The 24,060-nt window shown below is 42.4% G+C and overlaps 1 protein-coding gene across 3 annotated transcripts; it reads right to left on the reverse strand.

Moving 5' to 3' along the window:
• Positions 1-377: 377 nt before the first annotated feature.
• On the reverse strand, positions 378-23,442 carry ANAPC5 (anaphase promoting complex subunit 5). 3 transcript variants are annotated; one of them, XM_077834901.1, is made up of 17 exons: positions 23,129-23,442; positions 21,758-21,837; positions 21,072-21,181; positions 20,427-20,622; positions 13,471-13,537; positions 12,247-12,348; positions 11,161-11,351; positions 10,127-10,208; positions 8,816-8,905; positions 7,660-7,841; positions 6,831-6,966; positions 6,505-6,579; positions 3,862-3,983; positions 3,172-3,279; positions 2,030-2,177; positions 1,237-1,399; positions 378-727 (listed from the first exon to the last, which is right to left on the reverse strand). In XM_077834901.1, the coding sequence occupies exons 1-17, from the start codon at positions 23,330-23,332 to the stop codon at positions 513-515; spliced, it is 2,271 nt and encodes a 756-aa protein (XP_077691027.1). In that variant the 5' UTR covers positions 23,333-23,442; the 3' UTR covers positions 378-512. The 3 variants fall into 3 exon arrangements, with proteins under 3 accessions (XP_077691027.1, XP_077691028.1, XP_077691029.1); XM_077834902.1 differs by lacking the exon at positions 6,505-6,579; XM_077834903.1 differs by lacking the exon at positions 378-727 and having other exon boundaries at positions 1,244-1,658.
• Between the last annotated feature and the right edge of the window lie 618 nt (positions 23,443-24,060).

The following is a 24,060-nucleotide window of genomic DNA, read 5'->3' on the forward strand; positions in this document are numbered from 1 at the left end:
AGACAGATTAAACTCAAAGACACATTTTAAATGTAATTCTACATTCAAAGAAATGTCAGTTATTTTAAGTTAGCAGAAAGAACCTTTGTCTGTAATTTCTATTCTAATATCTCCATACTGTTTGCATTTACCAGCGTGTAAATCTCATTTGTTACAACAGGAATTTCTTGCATCACTACCCCTCCCCCCTCCACACCCTTTCCTGCCAATACCTCTTAGTTTTGGTCCTAGCGTTAAATCTGTGAACAACACAGGCATTTTCTTTAAAAATCTGATTCCTATTTTGTGACTACAATAGAGGACTACTTATTTAAAGAATAAAATGAGAAGTGTGCAAACTTCTACTTTCCACAAATCATTACAAGCAAAAAACAAAGTTTTCTAAACAGAAGAACATAGTTTATTTGTAATTATTTCCAAGCAGTGATGATTGAACATAATGAAGACATTTAAAAAAGGGGGCTGGGGGGTCAGCAGGAAAACGCAGAGGGAAGCTTCAGCTTTAAAACACTTCACTTAAAGGCATTAATTAACGGAACACCGTGAGCAGGCAGCTCCTGGTGCACTTGACGGAATAGCATGGCACATTTGTTTCTTTCTTGGGTCTTGCCCAGGGTGTGGAAGAGTCTGGCCTGAAAGTAAAGAACGTCTCTGAGCTGCTCTTTGCAGTCCACTTTTGCAAAATAAGTCTTGGCTTCATTTAGGTTCAGGATAGCTAATTCCAGAGCTGTCAAAATGGTGAGGAAATTCAATATTTAAAACTGTGTTCGTATAAACAGTACAATCCCACTCTAGGGAGGCCCATTATGGATTAATTTTTCAAATTAAAAGCACAGATTTTAGCAATTTATAAAATACTTGCTGATGTGGGAGAAATATTTTATTGCATCTTTTGTAAAAATAATGGTCTTGGCAACATGGGCATACAACTACAGCCTTTGCTATTCAAGCTTTGCTGCAAGGTATGGATGATAAAGTGTGCAGATTAACAATAACTATTGTAAATATTGAGCATTTTCAAGATGGACATTGTTCTTTTGGCCCCAGTGACATTGTGAGTCCAGATTCAGACCCTCCCCCCCGATCTTCCCATTCGGTAACACTACCTCCCTTGTTTTTGTTTTTATTTTATTACCGATGATGATATATCTTTGTACTATTAAAATTCAAATATCTAAATTGGATTGAGCTCAAAAGTCGAGAAGTATAAATGTGCATAATTATTCTTCACTCTACCTTCTGTCTTCTTTTGTGGAGAGTACGAAGCTGCAGAAGCAACCTGACATTTGGCCACCAAGAACATGGCACAGCCTTTATCCAGTACTGCCCCGTGAGCCAAGATAGGTTCTATCGCCGTATGCAGAATATTCAGTGCTTGTTCAGGAATACCAAGAATTAGCTGAAAGAGAAACATACTTTGCTGGTCTGAAATTGGTGCCCACAGGAAATAGCAGCCACTTCTGGTGAGGCCAACTAAGCCATTTGAACGCCACATCTGTTTTAAAAGGAACTGATAGTCCAGACAAGATTTTTAGCTTCTCTCCATAATCTTCTAAACTGTTCGCATTAGCAGAGATGAGGCACGGTGGTGGGGAATGCCAGTAGGAATCTGAATTGACTGGCAGACACTGCACAGTGTTGACAACCAGGATCCCCATCTGCCCAGAATAAGCAATATGAATGAACTCCATTAACCTGTGTTCCTTTTAAACCCAGCTCATGTCAACAAGTTCTGCTACTGCAAAGCCAACAAGATGGCATAAGAAATACCAATTGGAAAAGTGAAGGCAGTGCCAACTTATAACTGCATATTTTATAACATACTGAACCTAAAAGCCTCAATGACATTCAATTGTTTTTATAGACTTCCTTGAAAGATTTCACATTTTGAAATACATTTCGTTCTTTAAAAGCAATAACTGAACCCTGACAGGGTTATGTTCTTAAATCTAACAACAATAGCAATGATATCCAGATTGACAACATAAATGTTTGATTTGCAGCCTGTGAAAACATGTATCAAACTTACCTGGGAAAAAGCCAAGTTCAGAACAGTTTCAGAGGCCAAGTACTGTAGACGGTATTCTCTAGAAAGAGCGAGAGCCTGAAGCAGGACAGGCAGTGCTATTGTATGACATGAAGATCTCCAGTAAAGCTCTGCTATTGACAGAAGTACACTAAACAAAAAGAAGGGAAAAAAAAAAAAAGTAAAGTGACTCAGTTTTGCTGAAAATTTTGAAGTGTTTCCCCACCACACTAACCTCCAGAGAACAAGTAAGTGGAAGTCAATTATTTATCCCTAATAGTACTCTCTCATTTATTCTTAATAAGTTACAATACCACATGCACAATACATTTGAATTTCATCCTTAAAATGGATTCCACCAATTACCATGAATAAAATACTATTGTGAAAAGTAACACTGAAAATTATGATGACACAGAGTAGAGAGAAACAATCTCTCTAAGTCTATTTTAGGCACAGTTGGTTTGTGTGGCTCTTTCACTCAACAGGGGAATTAACCCCCCCCCCCCTTTTTCTTTTATTAAAGGAAATTGTGGTTGCAAAACACCCACCCTTGACAGATTTAGTACTTGAAACTACTTTGAATTTAGTTTGAAAAGACTACTACATTTCAGCTTCAAAATATCCTTTATATCAATTTTTTAATTTTGTTATAACCCCTCCGCCCCGCAAACAAACCACTCATACCCCACACATGCCATAGGTAAACCCCCCCCGCCCCAACCTGAAAGTTGAATGTTCACACTGTCCATGAAGAATTCAATTCATACGTCCACTTTGATGATGGAAGTTTACCTATCATACTTCATTTCGGAGCTAAAACTCAGCTTGCTGAGTGCAAGCATGTGTACTTAGGGGCCATTCCAAATGACTTTTAAAAGTGTTGGTACCAGCAAGTTCATTTAGCTCAGCAAATGAAAGCACATTTGTATTGCCACGGTAATGCTTCATTTTATCACCACCCAAAGTTTTACATTTAATAATTCTTCTATACTACATTTAATAAATCAGAATAGTCTCTTATCCAAACGGTGGATAAACTACAAATTAGTGAAGAAGTACAGAACAGATTGTGACTATTGATGTTAATTAGTGTAAAGTAGCTTTAATATTCAAGGAAGTCTCTAGAAATTAACTGTTCTTACCTAATCACCATCTCAGTGTTTTTTATATTTTGGCAGTGGATCAACAGTTTCTGCAAAAGTTTGTGCGCCTCTGACATTTGATTCTGAGCTTTCAATACAATGGCTTTTCTACAATAAAAAGAATTCCATTACCAGATGTTAATATTTTAGACTCAATCCTTCACTTGGATGCAATGGAAAAGCACGCTAGTGTTTTGTGTACTCAGCTTCTACACCTGTAAAAGTGCTTTCTACCCCTGTAAAAGTGCTTTCTACCCAAGTGTGTAAAAATATAACCAAGGCCTGGGTGGGGATGTTCTGTTAATAACATGTAACTTTTAGATAGCCCTTTTCATCCACAGATCTCAAAGCACTTTATAAAGGGAAGGGAAGTATTCCCTCTATTTTACAGATGGGGTAACAGGCAGAAATGAAGTAACTTGCCCATGGTCACACTGTAGGTCAATGGCAAAACCAGGAATAGACCCCAAGTCTCCTAATTTTTTATACAAATTAGGTATTGCACCCAACTCTTGGGATAGCCACAGTGAACAGATTTCAAAATAAATATATTAATGCAATCATAGAATAAATTTATTAACAATTAGGGCGTAAATGCTTTGTAGCCATTAAAATAACCCCAGGGAGGTGGGTTATTTATTTCAGTGGGATATTATTGCAAGATTTTTCTGTAGGTTGATGGTTTCTTACCTGTACACTCCTTCTATGCTATTAAGTGCTGTAATTCCTGCCACAAAAGAATCGGCGACATGGTATTTGCCATCATTCATAGCTCTATCAAACTGTATTTTCTGATCAAACAGCATCCACAGCTAAACCAAGAGTGTACAGAAATAAGTTTTAAGGAGAAATGCTGAATGTTCATTTTGCGATCCAAAGTTAAATCAACAGATATTAAATAGGGCTGCCAATTGCAGTTAGCTCATGAGATTAACTCAAACAAATTAATTGCGATCAAAAAATTTAATCGCAATTAATCGCAGTTTTAATCACACTGTTAAACAATAGAATACCAATTGAAATTTATTAAATAGTTTGGCCATTTTTCTACATTTTCATATATATATTGTATTCTGTGTTGTAATTGAAATCGAAGTGTATATTATTTTTTATTACAAATATTTGCACTGTAAAAATGATAAAAGAAATAGTATTTTTCAATTCACCTCTTACAAGTACTGTAGTGCAAACTCTGTCATGAAAGTGCAACTTACAAATGTAGATTTTTTTTGGTTACATAACTGCATTAAAGAACAAAACTATGTAAACCTTTTAGCGCCTACAAGTCTACTCAGTCCTACTTCTCGTTCAGCCAATCACTCAGACAAAGTTTGTTTACATTTACAGGCAATAATGCTGCCTGCTTCTTATTTACAATGTCACCAGAAAGCGAGAACAGACATTTGCATGGCACTTTTGTAGCTGGCATTGCAAGGTATTTATGTGCCAGGTATGCTAAACATTCATATGCCCCTTCATGCTTTGGCCACCATTCCAGAGAACATGCTCCCATGCTGATGATGCTTGTTAAAAAATAATGCAGTAATTAAATTTGTGACTGAACTCCTTGGGGGAGAATTCTAGTCCCCTGCTGTTTTATCTGCATTCTGCCATATATTTCATATTATAGCAGTCTCGGATGATGACCCAGCGCATGTTCATTTTAAGAACACTTTCACTGAAGATTTCACAAAATGCAAAGAAGGTACCAATGTGAGATTTGTAAAAATAGCTATAGCACTCAACCCAAGGTTTTAGAACCTTCCAAAAATCTGAGAGGGACGAGGTGTGGAGCATGTTTTTCAGAAGTCACACTCCGATGTGGAAACTACAGAAGCCGAACCACCAAAAAAAGAAAATCAACCTTCTGCCGGTGACATCTGATTCAGATAATGAAAACAAACATGCATCAGTCCGCACTACTTTGGATTATCATTGAGCAGAACCCGTCATCAGCATGAACGCATGACCCCTGGAATGGTGGTTGAAGCATGAAGGGACATATGAATCTTTAGCGCACCTGGCACGTAAATATCATGCAATGCCAGCTACAACAGTGCCATGTGAATGCCTCATCTCATTTTCAGATGACATTGTAAACAAGAAGCAGGCAGCATTATCTCCTGCAAATGTAAACAAACTTGTTTGTCCGAGCAAATAGGTGAACAATAAGTAGGACTGAGTGGACTTGTAGGCTCTGAAGTTTTACATTATTTTGTTTTTGAATGCAGTTTTTTGTACATAATTCTACATTTGTAAGTTCAACTTTCATGATAAAGAGATTGCACTACTGTACTTGTATTAGGTGAATTGAAAAATATTTCTTTTGTTTTACACAGTGCAAATACTTGTAATAAAAATAAATATAAAGTGAACACTACACTCTGTATTGTGTTGTAATTGAAATCAATATATTTCAAGATGTAGAAACATCCACAAGTATTGAAATAAATGATATTCTATTATTGTTTAAATCGCACAAATATTTTAATCACCTGACAGCCCTAATATTAAAGCACGCTATTTACAGACATAACTGACTATATTCCTGTTTATTAAAGAAGTTGTCCAAGTTTGTTGGATGTAACACATTGTATCAATAAACACCTTCATTGTATCAATAAACACCTTCAGCAGAAATGCGTAGGTCTACTAAAGAAATATGCAAAAGAACCGCAACAGAGCTTACAGGATCACATTTAAAATAAAACTCTTTCCTCTAATTATGTCCTGAATACTTGTTTTGCGGCAGTTTGACTCCCTTTGTAACGCAGAAAAAGAAAGATTGGAAAAAATAAGTTTGTTGGATCTAGAAAGCCTTAAAATGATGTAGATGCTGTCCTACAGATTTACCCCATTAGGGTGTTTCCCAGTTCCACACAGATCACAGCCTCTTCTCTTAGCTCAGAGTACTTGTATAGCACTTTGAACTTCAAGGCACTTTACAAATATTTAATCCTGATAATCCCCTGTGAGGGAGGTAAATATGATGTAGCTAGCATTACAGCTAAGCTGCACAGAAGGAACAGAGGGCATGGAAGGAAAATACAAATAGCTCTTCACTCTGAGGCACTAGTGAGATAACTTTCTCAAGTTTCAAACTGTGGTACATAATGTTTTCATGGCTTGCGTCTTTGTGCAAAATTTTTTAGGTTTCCCACTAGTGACAAGATTTACATGAAGCCAATTCAGATTATCTAATGAAAACACATTTTATACAGATACAGTGGAATTAAGATGCACTGAAAATCAGATCTTATCCCCAACATATAACTCTGGTTAAAATGTCATGTGAATGTGTATTTTCTCTATGCAATAAAAGCCACACGTTACCTGTGCATGCTGACTACTGGGAGGGAATCTCTCTTTTAAATGTTTCAGTATTTCTGAAGCAGCGGCAAAACATCCCTACCACACAAGAACAGGAGTATGATGAGCAAGTAATAGTGTAAGCACTATTTTCCTTTCCTTAATTTCATCCCTGTACTCTTAGACATAAACAGCTGTTAAGAAGAAAAGCTAAATTTCCCTCACCTGCCAAAAATGTTGATCAGAACCACACATGCACACAGTTCATCAATAAAAGCCACTTTTTAATCACAGATCTTTGATTCTTCCCCACTCACGTGATTTTTTGTGCAACTCAATGTAAGCCTCACCTGTTCTGCATGTAGCTCAGCCAGGTGACACAATACTACAGCAAAAGATTCTGTGTTATTCTGCTGAACACCCACATTTACAGCTTCTAGACTGTTCATGCTCAGCAACATCTGGGCTTGCTGAAGTGCCATGGTGCTACAGTGAGAAGAGCTTCATTTACTTTCAGGCAACAAACATCAGAGATTTTTAATCTACACTCCAAAGTCATGATAAATTGACACAGACTGCTTCTCTGGGCTTCTAGCTTTACAGTTTCCCCTTTTTGTTGTAAGTAACTGCTACCAGGACCTCCCCACTGGGCCAGCATATCGAGTGCTCACGAACAAGGCATCAACCCAGCTAAGACCTGAACATAGTTTCTATAAGGTGATGTTGAGGATGGGTAAATAGAGACATTAAAACTTTGTTCTATTTACAGATATAACATTGAGACTAAAATATCTCCTCCAGACTGTACCAGAGAGGTAGCCGTATTAGTCTGCATCCACAAAAACAACGAGGAGCCGGTGGCACCTTAAAGACTAAGGGATTTATTTGGGCATAAGCTTTCGTGGGTAAAAAACCCACTTCTTCTGTGCAAATAAATCTGTTAGTCTTTAAGGTGCCACCAGACTCCTCGTTGTTCCTCCAGACTGTGTTTTAAACGAGCTGAACTAGGAAAACAAAACAATTCCCCCAACCTCGCCTGAGTAATAGCCTATATACTTGGTTTCAGCACATTAAACAGATGCAGTCGCTTGTGCACTTGTATGACTGATGGTAAAGGCATTGCTTGAAACATTTAAAACATATATAAGAAACAAATCTGAGTTTGATGAGAGAAAATACCTGCGACCATATAGTCTCCAAATGGCAGTTTTCTGTGCTATACTAATATCAATAAGCTCTGACAAGCTATGTTTCCAGTGCAACAGATCAGAGTCCTTTAAGGCATCCATTAGCTTATTAGCGGTCTTTCCTGCAAAAGCTCTTTGCTGAACCAAGGACTGTATTCCCAGGGAAGCTAGATACTATGGAGAGGAAAATCAAAACAAACATATTAAACATATACATGCTACAACTAAGTAGGAAGCACAAACTATCAAAATTCCCACCTAAAAAAGCAAGTTATTATTCAATATAGATAACAAAATGCCATTACAGAGATTTCTTCATATACGCAGTTAACACCACCTTGTAAAGGGACGGAAAGGGAATCTGTAGTTTCCCACCCCACAGACCTGCAGCTGGTTATATTCGAGTCACTCCAGTGAAAAGTACTCACATGCACACTTGTGTGCGTGCGTGCATGCATGCGCACACACACAGGTTTCTGCTTTTCCCTCGCCACTCCCTCAAAAAAAAAAAAAAATACAATTTCCACCTTCCATGGCTGATACACCGTCTACACAATTAGTTCCCACTCCTTTGTCATATGCACCCCACCTGACTCCTCACTGCAACCCAGTTTCCCCCATGACTTCTACTTCCTCATCCCCAGCAATCTAGTGGCTGGGTTCTCTATTGGTTCTTGGGCGTCACAAAGTAGCCCTCTCTCTAAATAATCTAACGTCTGCTCTCAGTCTCCCCCATGTGAGCTACACTATTCCTTCTACTGCAGCTCGTTCTTTTATCTCAAACAGAAAAACGAGAGAGAGAGAGAGAGAGAGAGATAAACACATTCTAACAGCCAGGAGACGTGGAGGAAGCTGGCATAAGAATTGCTGAGAGAGGGCTGCCCTGCAAGACCCAGCAGCTGGGACAGGGTGAAAGCCGAAGATCCCTATGGAAGCAAATCCATTGTGGTTTTTAATTTAATTATGTTAAGAAGAAAGAAAGACAGATAGAACGAAAGAGGCAGATTTTGAAATCTAAAATAGATTGGGTTAAATCTCAGCTATATAGATTCCTAAGATCAGCAAAAAGAAAAGCTACAGATCATACACTATATGTGAGTGCACACCCCCCCTTCTCCTTGAATAGAGTTAAGGGATGAGAGACTTACTGGCAATCCAAAATGTACAGCTTTTTTCACAGAGTGTTCTAACAGGACACAGCTATCTGATCTCTTCTGCTCCAAAATGTACAGCCAACTCTGGTTTGGGAACAAGATAAAAACATCATTGCAAAGGCATGATGTAACATATGTTTGTGCAACGAGAGAGAGACACACACACACAAAAACTTGTGTGGTAACTTAAAACAAAACAAAACACAATTGACTTTTGAATCAAAGTCCCTCCTACAGAAGGCAGCAGCCCAGGAGGCTTCCATCTCAAGTCTGGAATGGTATAGAAAGTTATGCAAGGCACCCATATGGCTACCTTACACAGGACTTCTGGGATAATATCCTCTCTCAGCCCAAGAGACAGACTCACTCTCATGGAATGAGCCTTGCTAGAAAGTGGTGTTTTTCACCCTGGACGTACAAGTTTCCTCAATACAGTCTCAAAACCAACAAGACACTGAAGCCTTAGAACCTGCTCTGCTTCCCCAAGGAGAAACAGGTGACCTGTGTCACTTCGAGAGCTCCCTTCAGATAGATATGTTAACCCTTCTTCATATCAAGTGGACAACAGGAGCTCTTCTTTCTCCTCCCATGGATTGAATACAACAAAGTGCTTGAAACTTTCTGAGCCAAAAAGCCGAGCTTAAAACTGTGCCATAATGCTGCAGTGTGTTTGGGAGGCAAAGAAACTGCCATAGACTAGGCATCTTCATCAGGTGGATCACCCCTCTTAGCAAGAGCACTATTTACACTGCATAGATTTAGACAGGGACCTCTGCTGAGTGCTCTCTAGGTTGTAAATAAAAAAAATCACTATAACACTCTATTAGTCTATTATGGACAGGAAAGAACTGAAAAAGAAGCTGCCAGAAAGGAGAGCGAGACTAAAATCTTTGCCCTTTTCCTCTTTCCATTGGCTGAGAGCCTTTTATGCTCACTCTCAGGAGAGCAGAGGGATACTGGAAAAAGGGTTTTTAAAAATTATCTTGAACAAAGTTCTTAAAAGTGCAAAGACTAAAATATTCAAAGCATTGTGTATGGGTTTAAATGCATGACCCCCCACTAAAATCAAGCAGAGTTGCACAACTAAAAAAACCCCCAAACCTCAGGACAGCTCCTTGATATTTACTGAAGAAATAAAGTACCAAAAAAAAGTCATCCTGAGGCAGGGAAATAATATTTAAACTACTACCAAACACTTGACATAGCTACAGCAAATGCAACAAAAGTCTAATTGAGTCGAGAGACAGATGGTTAAGACAAAGGCAATGTATTCCTCTCCCCCCACCCCAAGCATGGCTGCCTTACCAAGCAATGCTGCAAGCAAACGTGATCATTGGACTCCTGTGCAATTCTGATGGCTTCCTGGAGAGCAAGCTCAGCTTGCCGACTATCAACAAATCAAAGATAGAGCACATTAATAGTCTGTTAACAATGACAAGTAGTATTATGAAGTCTCAAACATATGCTGATCTAAAGGATACATATCCCACTTAGAAGCGAACTCCAATTAAACAGTTCAGATGAGAGTATTTCCTCATATCCACTTTTTTGTTAGCCTCTACAGTTCATGAGAAATTAATTGTAACCCATTACTGGGCCTTAAAGCACATGTATATGTTCAAATATGCTCTGATATTATTCTGATGAGTGCCATATAAAATACCTGCCTAGGTAGAAAGTGTTTATACTCATAATCTTCCAGACCCACCTCCCATCACTACCAACTGTGATTTGTCCAGTCAGGTGGCAATGTATGCAGGCCTAAATTACAAGTTTCTTTGTGGGGAGGGACCTCTCTCATGTGTATGTGGAACACCATGCACATTTACAGCACTGAAAACAATAATACCCCCCTCTACCAAGAGGTTATTAAACAACAACAAAAAAAACCAACACCTGCAAAGTATACTCTCCAACTCATCTGATCATTATCACTGTGAGAGTAATAGGTTGGCAGCTACAGTTGCTCCTGAACATGTATCAGTTATAAGCAAGCACTCACACCTTCTGACCCCATGTGGTCGTGGGAGTGCAGCAGGTAAAGATCTAATTCCCTGGGAAACTGTTATAATTGGACATAAAAAGAACCTCAAAGCTTAGTATATTCCAAATGGTTCAGCCAACAGGAGGACCAAAAGGATGTTAAAATCAAATCAAGATTCAAGGACGGGTATAATCACAGCCCATCTGTGCTTGCTCCCCAACTACACAGAGTCCTCCTCCTCCTCCTCTCCTTATGTAACTTTCAGAAAACAATAGCAGCACAAGGTCTATCTGTTCAGTATAAGAGATGTAGCAACTTGTGTTTCTTAACTATGCAGCAAGATGTATTAACTTACTAATGGCCAAACCGACAATGCAGTGCAGCTAGATTAAGAGCAGCGTATCTCAGACTTCGGCCATAACCTTCATCTCCATTGCTTTTGCTTTCTGCTCCAGTGAGAATCAAACGGTCAAAATAGTGAAGGAGGCTGTGCGTTGAACTGAAGACATCTTGTACTCTAAGACTATTTAAGTAGCTTAAATAATGCTAAAATTTAAAGCAGAATCAGCTTTAATTAAAACAGAATTGGTAACACAATTTTTAGATTTTGTATCTTCTTACTGAGAAAGGTGGCAGTAGGATCGTCTATGAATGAGTGTGTGTTTAGCAGGAAACATCAATGCAAACTACACGATTTATACAGTTCAGAACTACTGGAATAAAGCTGACCATGTTTCCTTTATATCAAATGGCCCTGCTCCAAAATGGAACAAGGAAAGGCTTGCTCATCACAGCTAATATTTTCAACATCTCCCCACCAGTCAGTGGTCCTGAGGCAAGATGTCTATCTACAAGGTATGAACCTACAGCTCTTACTCATGTGAGACTGCTCACATGGGTAAGGGCTACAGGATCAGGCCCAAAACATGTAGTACAGGCCCATGACTGACATTATTCTGTCAAACATTTCGCTTTCAGAATTCAGACTTTTTAATAACCAGACCTGAAATTAATAGCCAGTGTACACTCCATCTAGTACTGATCACTGGTACATTTCTTATATTCACAGCGTTTAGGAGTGTAAACTGTTTCATGTTACGCACGACAACTTAATGTCAGAAAGACAAGTAAGTCTCAGGCCCCATTTCAAAAAGGAACTTAAACACATGCCTAACTTTTTGCACTAGAGTAGCACCACTCAAGTCAATGGAACTTGTGCTTGAAGTTGGACACGTGTAAGTTCCTAACTGAATTATGCTCTCTGTGTCTGTAGAAGGAGTCCCATCCTAAAATACTATATTAACATACACAGAGATAATACAGATACCTACAAATGTTTTGTATTTCAGTGTACACTACAAATTATACAAAATAAATTGTATTTTAGAAATAGGAAGAACTGCCCCATGAGCATGTTGGGTTGAGGCGGAAAGACACTTACTGCCTCAGCAAAGTCTGGATTAAACTTCAGCAAATTGTTCAATTCCTTTTGTAAAAATGCTGGAGTAAGAGCTTTTGTCTCGTCATTCTTTAATAAAGAAGCCTAGAATAAAAGGGCAAATAGTTGTTAAGTAACTAGGAATGGAGTGGTAGAACATTATATAAATAGATGCTAGTCAATTTATTATCTGTATAGCTTCAATTACATAAAATTTCATAAGGGTTGTGTCTGCTATCATGTTTAAATATTGCAAATGGCGATTTTACTCTCAATTAAATTGTAGTACTCACATTTAGAGACCACAATCGCTTTGACTAACATGGAAAAAACAGTTTAAGATAGAGATTTCTTCAAGTCTCTCTCTTTGGAGATTCATTATATTGGACTTCTGACTTAAATTTATACCTGACTGCTCACAAAAAAATTCAGGTAGCTATACAAAAACGATTCGTTTATTTGCTTTGGGAAGAATACTGATAAATGGGAAACTCAAAAAAAATTCCAGTTACTATAGCAATCATATGTGATCACAAGACTCCAAATCTCAGGAAAAATCACTGAACATTCCGATTTCTCTTGCTCCATAATATTGTCATTTTATTTGAAGAGGTGACTTCTATATACATGCATGATTACTATATAATGAATTAGTTAAAAATCTAGAATGAAGTGAAAATATACCACTGTAGTTAAATTCATAAATTTATATAACAGCACAGCAGCAAGAGTGTACACAAAAATTGTACACTAGATGTAGAATTAAAGAGACCAGTAGCATTTAACAATTACTTAGAGACTTTCAAATGTATAAGAAGTACTTTATGCTATTGTATATATTTAATATTGCTACCATGCTCCAGAGGTCTGATTGTGCTCTGTGTGTGTTTAGTTTCTCTGCATATATTTACTTGCAGGAATGATCAATGAAACAGGAAATTTTAAACATATTTTGGAGAAACCAATTGGAAAGTATAAACTACAAATATTTCCATTGGAAACCTGATTCTGAAACACTCATTCCACGACTTATGTGTCTAGTTAAAACAGTTTGAATATCAAGTACTCACAATGAATTATTCACACACGAGATACAAACCGAGAATTATTCAACAAAATAATTTCTAATTTATCCAAGAAAGTGTGACGTTTGTGGATCATTCATAAAACACAGAGGTGACATTTACATTATGAATTATTGCCCAGCGCTATTCAGAATTAACATACCTGCTGAGAAAGAAAATATTCTGCTTGCTTCTGGGAGAGAGGCCCACTACAAGATATTTCTTCTTCCCTGTTAAACAAACAATGGTTAGAAAATAAAAGCAGTGAAAAAGAATCAGAAGGCTACTGCTGTGTAGCTTATACTGTAGCTATAATAAAATAGGAACATTGGAGGGAGATACAAAAATAATTACATTTTATCAGAGGCCACACACACACACAATTTTAGTTTATAAAGTATTATGGTACATCATCAGTGCTCAACTGCAAGTGTGAAAAGTAACCAGGAGTACAGAGATTAAACTTTAATAAAAGAATAAAACCTGGCACATGGAAGCCACAATACAGTAGTCAGACACACAATTATTAGGTTTTAATAGACAAAAACTAAATACAGTATACAAATATGTCTGAAGAAAAACAGACATACCACCTTGATGTCTCAACTGGTAAAGAGACCATGTCTGAATTTTAATCTTCAGTCAGCAGAGACTATGAGCAACGTGAGCAGTGTTCATGATCATCTCAAGAAAGCTGATCACAAATAGGATCATGGCACTGTGCATAGCAAGATTAGCTCCAAAAAGCAACTGCTTTGCTAGAAACAGAACTTTGTTCAATGGGAAAACAGAAAAAAACAACAAAAAGTAAAACTCTGAGAACAATTAGATAGATTCCCTGCCTTCAGGAAAGCACAGAAAAGCTCAAGGACACAGAAAAGTCCAACTGCTGAAAACACAATGTGTATATGAAAACTACTTTTATTTAAAGATTATGTTGAAAAAAGTCACTTTTACTACATCAAAATCTTCATTGTTAGCGTTAATAATAGTATTAAGAGGGGACATACAAAATCAGAAGTGCTAAGAGAAGGGAGAGAAAGTGGCACCGCCATCTTATACAGTGGTACTATACTTAATTGAAAATAGAATTATTGCAGATTTTAGAGTTGCAGTTCAGAAACGCTGCCACATGGTGGCACCAAAGAAACTGAGTGGCCATCTCAGCACAAAAATATATATAAAAAAAAAGTTTATCTTGCTCTCTGCAAAAACTGACCATGACCCATCCTCTTCATATGAATTTGAATTCACCATTAATGAACGGTGCCATTGTAGAAAGATGAGAGTGCAGTATCGAATTCCCATCCACCTCCTTTTGTGCCATAATATAAAGCAAGCCACCTTACAATAAAAATAGTTGGAGCATTGTAGGATTCATACAAGGTTCAGGCACTCGGCAACATTTAGGGCACACCCGGAGTGTTGTGCAGGAGCTGTGCACACACAGCTCCTCTCAAGGGCATGAACCTTGGAATCTTGCCCAGATGACATGAACCGTGGGACGCCTCCCAGGACTGGGCTCAAGGGCCGAGAGCAAGGAATGCGGTAGATAGAAATTGGTAAATAAGAATGTTAAACAAAGCCAGTGTATTCCTTTTATCTGTTGGAGAATGTAAGGCGCAGGGGGAGAGAAAAAGAATAAAGGAGAGGGTGGAAAGCTGACAGGCAGAAGTCCGTTGGCAGACCAGCTTGCTTAAAGCTTTGTGTTGTCTTGTCATTGAACCACAACAACTGGCGCCCAAACGTGGGGCCCTCAGCACTCACCTCGCCTGGCAAGGGTTTCAGACGTGTCACTCATCCGCTTTGCGGATCCCGGTGAGTATTTTTCGTCGTGGTAAGTATGGGAAGCTCCCTCTCTGCTTTGCAAGTGCAACACCGCAATGAGCTACAGTATTTGCTGCGTAAGGCTCAGCATGATTGCCCCACTCGAGAACTCACTCTCCTGCTACAGGAGGTGAATGCCCAGTGCCCGTGGTACCCTGAAGCCAGAACCCTTAAACTAGCGGACTGGGAGCGGTTGGGCCAGACATTGCACAAAGAGCCTCGGGTGCCCGTGCAGGCTTTACATGCCTGGCACCTCTGCCGCGACGCGATACAGCGTGTCGCCTCAGACAGGCCCACCCTCGCGAGGCTGGTGATCTCGCCATTCCCGTCCGCTCCTGCAGCCATCCCCCCTCCTGGCGATGCAACACAGCGTGTCGCCTCGGAAAGGCCCTCTCCCACGCCAACAGAGGGGCTGCCGATCCCGCCAGCCCCGTCCGCTCCTGCAACCATCCCTCCCCCTGCTTCGCCCCCAGTGCCTCGATTACCACCGCCTCCCTTGCCTTCCCCACCGGAGCCGGTGTGTGATTACCATCCCCCCATGGGGCCCCATGCTCCGGGGCCCCCTGGGGGGTCGTCTGCATCTGCTCAGGGGCTTTCGCTGGTGCAACAAATGGTTCACGCAGCAAAGACTCGCTCAGATATTACAGCAGAGGAGCTGGCTGATCTGGTCTCAGTTTGTCCGGTGACCTGGCAGGATGATGGCCAGGGCAACCAGGTTGCAAACTGGGTCAGTTTGCCTTACTCGGTGATCAGAGAGGTAAAGAAAGCGATTCGTGACTTCAGTGAGACCGCGTACATACGTGGTAGTCAGGCCGAAGGGCTAGCTACTGGGTACACCCTGATCCCTGAAGATTGGAAGGCGCTGTTGCGCATGATGCTGACGCCCAGTCAGTATGTTATTTGGATTAGTGAGTATCGGCAGATGGCGGAACGCTAAGCCCGGGTATATAGAGAGCAAGGTATCATTTATGAGCACTTGGCAAGGGAGGGCCAGTTTGCTACCGTTCAGATGCAGTCTCAACTCCCTCAGGCCATCTTCCCCATTATTTCCACCTGCGCCCAGCATGCTTTCCGGAAGGTCCCGGATTCAGGCAAGCCTACCAAAAGCTTTGCCAGTATCCGTCAGGGTGCATCAGAGTCCTTTATGGATTTTACCAACAGATTGCAGGAGGCTATCCTCCGACAGGTGGATAGCCCTGCAGCAGCTCAGGAGATCCTGTTAAAAATGGCGGTTGAAAATGCGAATGAGGATTGCTGCCGTGCTCTCCAGGCGGCACAAGCCTCTGGAATTCTAGAGCTGTCAGACATGCTGCAGGCGTGTCAAATCATCGGCACACAAAGCTGGGATTCTGGCCGCCACCTTGCAGAAAAAGCGGTAAGGAGGGGAAGCGTTGTTACTGCTGCGGTAAGGAGGGTCACTTTCAGCGGGAGAGCCGCTCATCGATGGCGCCCGCCCGCCCCTCAAAGAAGTGCCCCAAGTGTCGGAAGGGCTATCACTGGGCTAATCAGTGTCGTAGCGGGTCGGGAAACTGCACGACGGGTCTCCCCCGAACCCAGGGCCAAACGGGGGTGTTTCCCACTCAGACAAGTGTTCCTCTGCCTTAAAATCCATAGATTCCATGAGGACGGCGACTGCTGGAAGTGCAGGGCTTGATTTGATTATGCAGGAGGACGCTGATTTTCAGTTGCCGGGGGAGGTTTGCGCCATACCTACACAAGTGACGGCACCTCTCCCTGCCGGATTTGTGGGTCTGGTTCTCCCTCGCTCACACGCTGGGAAACAGGGTTTTTTTGTCATCCCAGGGGTCACTGACGCCGATTACACCGACGTTATTAAGGTTCAGGTGTGAACCCATCTTCCGCAGTCACTCCCGCATGGACGGTCAATTGCGCAATTGATTTTAGTCCCCTATCAGGTGCCAGCCGCAGAGGATTGAGCCCGGGGCAGGAACGGCTTTGGATCGACGCTGTCTCAGTTGCCGTCTCACAACATGTCCTCTCCACTTGTTGCTCTAACAATGTCGGTCCACAACTGAGGTTTCGAGGGAACACTTCTCTTAAATAATGTTCCTTTTACAGGGCTGGTGGACACTGGAGCTGACGTTACGGTGACTCGCGATCCGGAGTGGCCGGTCAGTTGGCCAACAGTTCCTTCCAAAGAGTTGTGGGGAATCGGGGGTAGCAAACCCGGGCGCCAAAGTTTGTCTTGGGTCACGGTCTCTAAACCAGGAGGCCGTGCCCTTGCTACAGTTCGCCCTTTTGTACTCCCTATCCACCTCAATATTTGGGGCCGTGACTTACTTGTAAAGCTGGACACCACCCTCGATATTAATATATAATGGCCCAAAATCCTCCCTCACCCACCTTGCTATCCGCATTACCATTAGTATGGCAATCCTTAGAGCCCGTATGGATTGATCAGTGGCCCCTCCCCCTCGAAAAGCTGAAAGCGCTTCATTCACTTGTACAATAACATATACATGCATAGCGCTTGGAGAGCTTCACTAGTCCTTGGAACTAGCTGCTGCTATTTTGGCCTTTCAACTTTTTGCTGATTGTCCCTTTAATTTGATCGTGGACACACATTATGTTTATCAGGTAACTGATCATTTACCCCTTGCCCTCATCACCCCTCAGGTCGATGCGGACCTTCTTCGCCTGTTTTTGTCCTTACAGTATCTCCTCACCACTCGTAATTTCCCTTATTTTGTTGCTCATATTCGCAGTCATACCCCTCTGCCTGGGCTACTCACTGAAGGCAATGCGTGCGCTGATCGCGCGTTACATGGTCAGGTAAATTCCCTTTTTTCTGACCCCATCGAAAGCCATTTCTTTTTTCATCAGTCTGCCTCTGTTTTGGCCTGGCAGTTTTACATTCCTGCTGATCATGCACGTTCTATTGTTTGTTCCTGCCCCCACTGTGCCACTGCTGCCCCTACCTTTTCTTATGCCGTTAACCCCAGAGGTACCGCAGCGAATCAGCTGTGGCAAATGGTTGTCACTCACGTGCCACAATTCCGCCCCTATTCGTTTTTACATGTTTCCATTGATACCTATTCGGGATTCCTCTGGGTGACCCCACAGCGTGGGGAAGCCACTCCCAAAGTTATTCACCATTTGCTGGCCTGTTTCGCTGTTATGGGTCGCCCGAGCCAGATAAAAACGGATAATGCCCCAGCCTATTGCTCCACAGCCCTCTCCACCTTTTGTGCCCAATGGGACGTCCGTCTCAAACACGGGATCCCTTATAATTCCACAGGCCAAGCTATTGTTGAACGTGCAAATCGCACGCTAAAAACCTTGCTCAACAAACAATTAAAACAAGGGGAGCTGCGTCTCCGAACCTTAGGAGACATTCAGCAACAAATGCATATCCTTTTGTTTACTTTAAATAATTTAACGCTGAACGCAGCTCAGCAGACCCCCACGGATTGGCATTTTCATAAGTCCGAGGTACTGGAAAGACCGCGTGTCTATTACCGTCAGCTGCCCGATCCGCAATGGTTGGGCCCAGTACCTTTAATCACTTGGGGTCGGGGACATGCTGCTGTGTCTCTCCCTGCAGGACCGTTGTGGGTTCCGGCCTGGTCTGTGTGACTGGCACTGAAACAGCATGGCGTGGCACCAGGGGCTATCGAACCCCATACCGGAGTTTCAGCTGACCTTGGAGGAGAATGCGGTGCCTCCCGGGTCGACAACGGCGGGACGGAAACGGAGGAGGCGTAGCGTCCGAAGCCAGCCCGTGACTTGGGGAGCAGTAAAAGCATTGGTTGCCGCGGCTCAACGAAGACTGGCAGCAAACCAACAGCCAGAGACTCCTGAGACTTTGCTTGTGGCAATTCTCGCCCAAAATTACTGCTAATTCTGTATTGATTGTATGCCTTTTGTGCCTGCTATTTCCTGTAGGGGTTGGCTTGGGAGCGCTTCCTCCGTTACGGGCCCGAATGACATATAACCTATGGGAAAGGTTGGCTTCAATAGCAAATGTTACCCACTTTTGTTTATCTGATTTTGTAGCAGCTGAAAAATTGTTAGGTACGTGCCTTATTCCAGTATGTCATCACCCTGAGGAAATTGGGAATGAGATGATGCTCGCTGCTTACGCGAACCTCTCTTCCCAGTACTCTAGCATGGCTAATTGGGGCCCGGCCAATTACACTTTACCTTCTTAAGCTTATTTTTTGCTGTTGCTGTGTGCAATGTATTTCCTTTTTGTTAAGGCTTTGTCGAGACCCGCCCTGGCAGGCTCCACGAGTTATGACCTCGTCTGTCCGGGAGTTAATTGGCTTGCAAAAGCAAATTGATGGCTATCATGAGATGGCCGAGCACAAATAAACAAAAAAGGAGGGGATGTAGGATTCATACAAGGTTCAGGCACTCGGCAACATTCAGGGCACACCCAGAGTGTTGTGCAGGAGCTGTGCACACACAGCTCCTCTCAAGGGCATGAACCTTGGAATCTCGCCCAGATGACATGAACCGTGAGAAGCCTCCCAGGACTGGGCTCAAGGCCCAAGAGCAAGGAATGCGGTAGATAGAAATTGGTAAATAAGAATATTAAACAAAGCCAGTGTATTCCTTTTATCTGTTGGAGAATGTAATGCGCGGGGGGAGAGAAAAAGAATAAAGGAGAGGGTGGAAAGCTGACAGGCAGAAGTCCGTTGGCAGACCAGCTTGCTTGCTTGCTTAGAGCTTTGTGCTGTCTTGTCATTGAACCGCAAAAGGAGCATGAGATGTTCCATCCAGGTTAACTATTCCATAGGGTTTTTGGAGATGGCTGAGGTTAGCTTCTAAGAATGATGAAGGGGGGTTGGTTTTTCTAGTTTTGTTTTTTTAAGGTGGCTGGCTGAGTTCCTATTTGATCTATCATTTTAATGCTGCTGGGAGTTATGTTGTACTACTAATTATATGTTAGAGCACCTAGAACCTTGTATAAGTGGTTTTTTATTATTTTAATCTAAATAAATACATAGTTATTGAAAATTGCTTTCTGGAACCTGTAGTCTATATAGGCTACGCCTCCACACTGAAGATCAAAGCAGTTACAATCTGCTCTACTACCCGAGTTAGAATCCCAAAGGCTGTGCCTGCTTAGTTACCTGTGATAAACACACACATAAGGTTTATCGTGACATTAACAAAAGGTAGGATACTTCTTTAATGCGAGTGTGGCCTTCGGTTGGACAAAGTTTTGAATCCCTGTTTTGACATGTAAAGAGGAATTTTTAATACAATTAGTGTGGAAGACTCTCTAGAAAGTGGAAAGACTTTACGGAAATCATTAAAAATTACCTTAGAGGTACATCGAGTTCTTCTTTTTCCATTTTCCCTTCGAGTTCTTCAGTATTTGTCAGCTCCATATCGGTCTCATCAATTCCAGCTTTTTTCTCATCATTCTGATAGTACTGTTGAAGTGCAGTGTAAAGTTTATAGACCTGACTGAAAGAAAGCTTGTTGTATGCCAAGATCATGTGGCGCAGAAATAAACCTATACAAGGAAAATATGTTACATTTGAACACAGAGAAAGATAGCTAGTTGTGATGCCTAGTAGTTTTAGATCAGAGACTGAAAGTCAGTATTCCTGGTTCCAGCACTAACTGGGAGTGTCAACTTGCATTTCACTTCACCTCAGTATACTAATCTATAAAAGTGGCCCAATAATTCTCACTGCCTCTCAGGTGCATTGTCAAGCTTACCGTAGGGCCCAATTCCACAGGTAATCTGATCACAGAACTCCTATTAAGACCAATAAGAACCGCTAATGGTGTTGCAATGTGAAACATTTTTGAACAGATGCATTCTTTGTATACAGTTTTATTAAAAGCCTGAGTATTTGTCCTAAGTGGTGTGCTTGTAATTGTTTTTCAAATATAAAAAGAAAATCTGTATTATGAATGGATTTCCAGGACAAAAGTGAAAGAATATAAAATACTCACCTACTACACTTGTTTTGTGAACTTCTGGTTCTGTCCCAGTAAATGAATCTGAAAGGTCATCAAAAAATTGTTCCATGTCTTTCAACTCCCCTTCTGCCATCAGTTTTATCCTAAACAGGAAAAGAAGTTTATAGAAATGTTCCCTTCCAATCCTGACCACCAAAATAAATCTCACATGAAAAAAAACTTCCTTATTTCAGGTGTTGGAAGAATGAGACACAAACCTAAATGGAACCAAATGGTTATTAGTTCACTTATACCGAAAATGTTTCTAAATTTTTGAACATCTGGAAAAATGATCACCGATCACTTTAAAAAAAGAAATTGCATGTGATTTCTTTTTTATGTGGAAAGGAGAACTGTACAATGCACCAAATCACAACATATTAAATCATCAAAAGCATAGGTTGAGTGGTAGTTACTGTAAGGAAAAAATACGCTGTATGCTACACTTCCTTTCTGTCTTTTTTTTCCTTTCTAGTTTCCAAGGAAATACATTCTCTAAAAATCAACTAAGTTTAAAATATCTGTTACGTTTCTGTTACCAAAGTTTAAAGAAAGTGATTAAATCAATCATATAAAATCACAGATGCTAATAAAAAGGAAAAGCAATTAGATGACATGGCCCCATCTCTTTGGGGAAACAGGATACAGTCCCCAGCCAAAGGATAAATCAAATAAATTACCTTATTTGCACAGAATTTGCTAAATTAGGACAGGATTCTTCAATAGCCTTATGCAATCGTGACAATGTCATATCAGGACCCTATACAAAATAATAAATCAACTTTAGAAATCCAAACAGTCAATTTGGACCCAGAAAAAACAGCAGCTTTGCATCACTATACGTGTTAATGGCCGTTATAAAAAGGGCTGTGATCAATTTTCTCCATGTCTACTGGAGACAGGACAAGTAGTAATGGCTTAATCTACAGCAAGAGAGATAAAGATTAGGAAAAGCTTTCTACCTATAAGAACATCTGGAAAATAGTTAAGCTCTAGAATAGACTTCCAAGGGAGGCTGTGGAATACCAGGTTTCAGAGTAACAGCCATGTTAGTCTGTATTCGCAAAAAGAAAAGGAGGACTTGTGGCACCTTAGAGACAAACCAATTTATTTGAGCGTAAGCTTTCGTGAGTTACAGCTCACTTCATCGGATGCATACTGTGGAAACTGCAGAGACATTATATACACAAAGACCATGAAACAATACCTCCTCCCATCCCACTCTCCTGCTGGTAATAGCCCATCCAAAGTGACCACTCTCTTTACAGTGCGTATGATAATCAAGTTGGGCCATTTCCAGCACAAATCCCGGTTTTCTCACCCCCCACCCCTCTCCAAAAACCACACACACAAACTCACATCCGATGAAGTGAGCTGTAGCTCACGAAAGCTTATGCTTAAATAAATTGGTTAGTCTCTAAGGTGCCACAAGTACTCCTTTTCTTTTTACCATTATAATGCTGGAGGGAAAGCGGGGTTTAGAGTGGAGGCTGACAACTCGCAAACCCGCCACGTAATAACCTTGTGACCCCCGAGGGGTCCCAACTGCCAGTTTGAGAAACCCTGGTCTAGGTTTACTTGGTCCAGCCTCAGCACAGGGGGCTGGACTTGATAACTTCTATGATTCCATAATATCACAAAAACATAACAGCCCAGGCACAAAAATTCTTAGCGACCCTTATTACAGTAGCAGCATTCCTCTTGCCCAGTACCAAACGCACGCTTGCCCAGGTGAGGCGCAGGGAGAACTCTCTTCTGCAGCAGAATCCCCAACCCCAGCCCTTATTGGGGGACAGCCCCTCTCCACCCTCCCTTGTCTGGGGGCACCCACCTTCCCTTAGATCCGTGAGGAAGGTCCATGCTCTAGAAGCACTTGCTGCCTCTTTCTCCCGCGGCCCCCGCACTGGGGATGTCCAAACGCTCCCCAGGCAGCCCCTATTAACTGGGGGCAGCCCAACCCTTTCCACCTGGGGAAGACCCCGTCCCAGCCCTACAGCGCCTTCCCCACCCAGCGCCTGCCCCCTCCTCAGGCGGCCCATTGCCCCCCCGACCTGCAGCAGCGGCAGCAGCAGCCGGTTGAGGCGCCGCCTCTCCAGCAGGCTGAGCTGGACCCCGGCCCGGCCCAGCTCGCTGAGCAGCACCAGCAGCGCCATCTTGTAGGGGGTGACGCAGTCCTTGATGCCGAACACGTTGGCGTGCACCACCCCGTTGGTCATCATAGGGTTGAAGTAGAGACTCTCGTGCACGCTGGCCATGGCCGAGCCGGGCGAGGGGGACCCAGGCGGCCGCTGCTACCACAGCCCGAGGCTTCAAGAGCCTCCACCAACTCGCCAGGCCGCCATCCCCATCTCCCGGGCAACCACCGTCCCCCAAAACAGCCAATCGTAGGAGCCGCTCGCAGTCACGTGAGCTCGCAAACAGCCAACCAGAGCCAGGGAGCGAAGCGGCGGTGGCAGGGTGCAGGGCGGCGCAGGGCCGGCGGGAAACCTGAGCCCGGCCCTGGCGAGAGACTTAATGCGGGGGCGGGAGTATGGCGGGAGCGGCGCTGAGGGGGAGACACAGATAGCGGGGGGGGCTGTCGGTGAGATCGGGGGGCCCGGGAGAGAGATTGGGGCGGGGCATTGGAAGGGGGGAACACGAGTGGGGACCTGATGGAGGGAGACACTTGGGGGCGCGCTGGGCGGAGTGGGGGGACACTTGCAGGAGGGGGGGCACTTGGGGGAGCCCTGAGTGGAGAGGGGAATATCTGCGTGAGGGGAGTGTCGGGCAGAGGGGGGCACTCTGGGAGGGGAGACACTTGGGAGGAGTGCTGGGGGGTCTGGGCAGGTGGAGGGATTGGGGACCTTTTCTCCACATACATCGTTCTCTTTTTTGTGTCTCCTAAGAAACCAGACTGCCTGGTCGAGGGAGCTTCTTTGTGACAAAAAAGCCAATGAAATATATATATGCGTGTGTTGGGGGGAATTATACCACTTCAAGGCTG

This window comes from Eretmochelys imbricata, chromosome 15 (genome assembly GCF_965152235.1).
Source record: "Eretmochelys imbricata isolate rEreImb1 chromosome 15, rEreImb1.hap1, whole genome shotgun sequence".
Lineage (NCBI taxonomy): Eukaryota > Metazoa > Chordata > Testudines > Cheloniidae > Eretmochelys > Eretmochelys imbricata.

Excerpts from the sequence above, each read along its gene's own strand:
- ANAPC5 (XM_077834901.1), bottom strand. The coding sequence starts at position 23,332 with ATGGCCAGCGTGCACGAGAGTCTCTACTTCAACCCTATGATGACCAAC. Across the intron at positions 21,838-23,128 it reads TGCTGCTGCCGCTGCTGCAG|GGTCCTGATATGACATTGTC; the intron begins GTCGGGGGGGCA and ends TATTTTGTATAG. Across the intron at positions 10,209-11,160 it reads CATTGTCGGTTTGGCCATTA|TCGGCAAGCTGAGCTTGCTC; the intron begins GTAAGTTAATAC and ends ATTTGTTGATAG.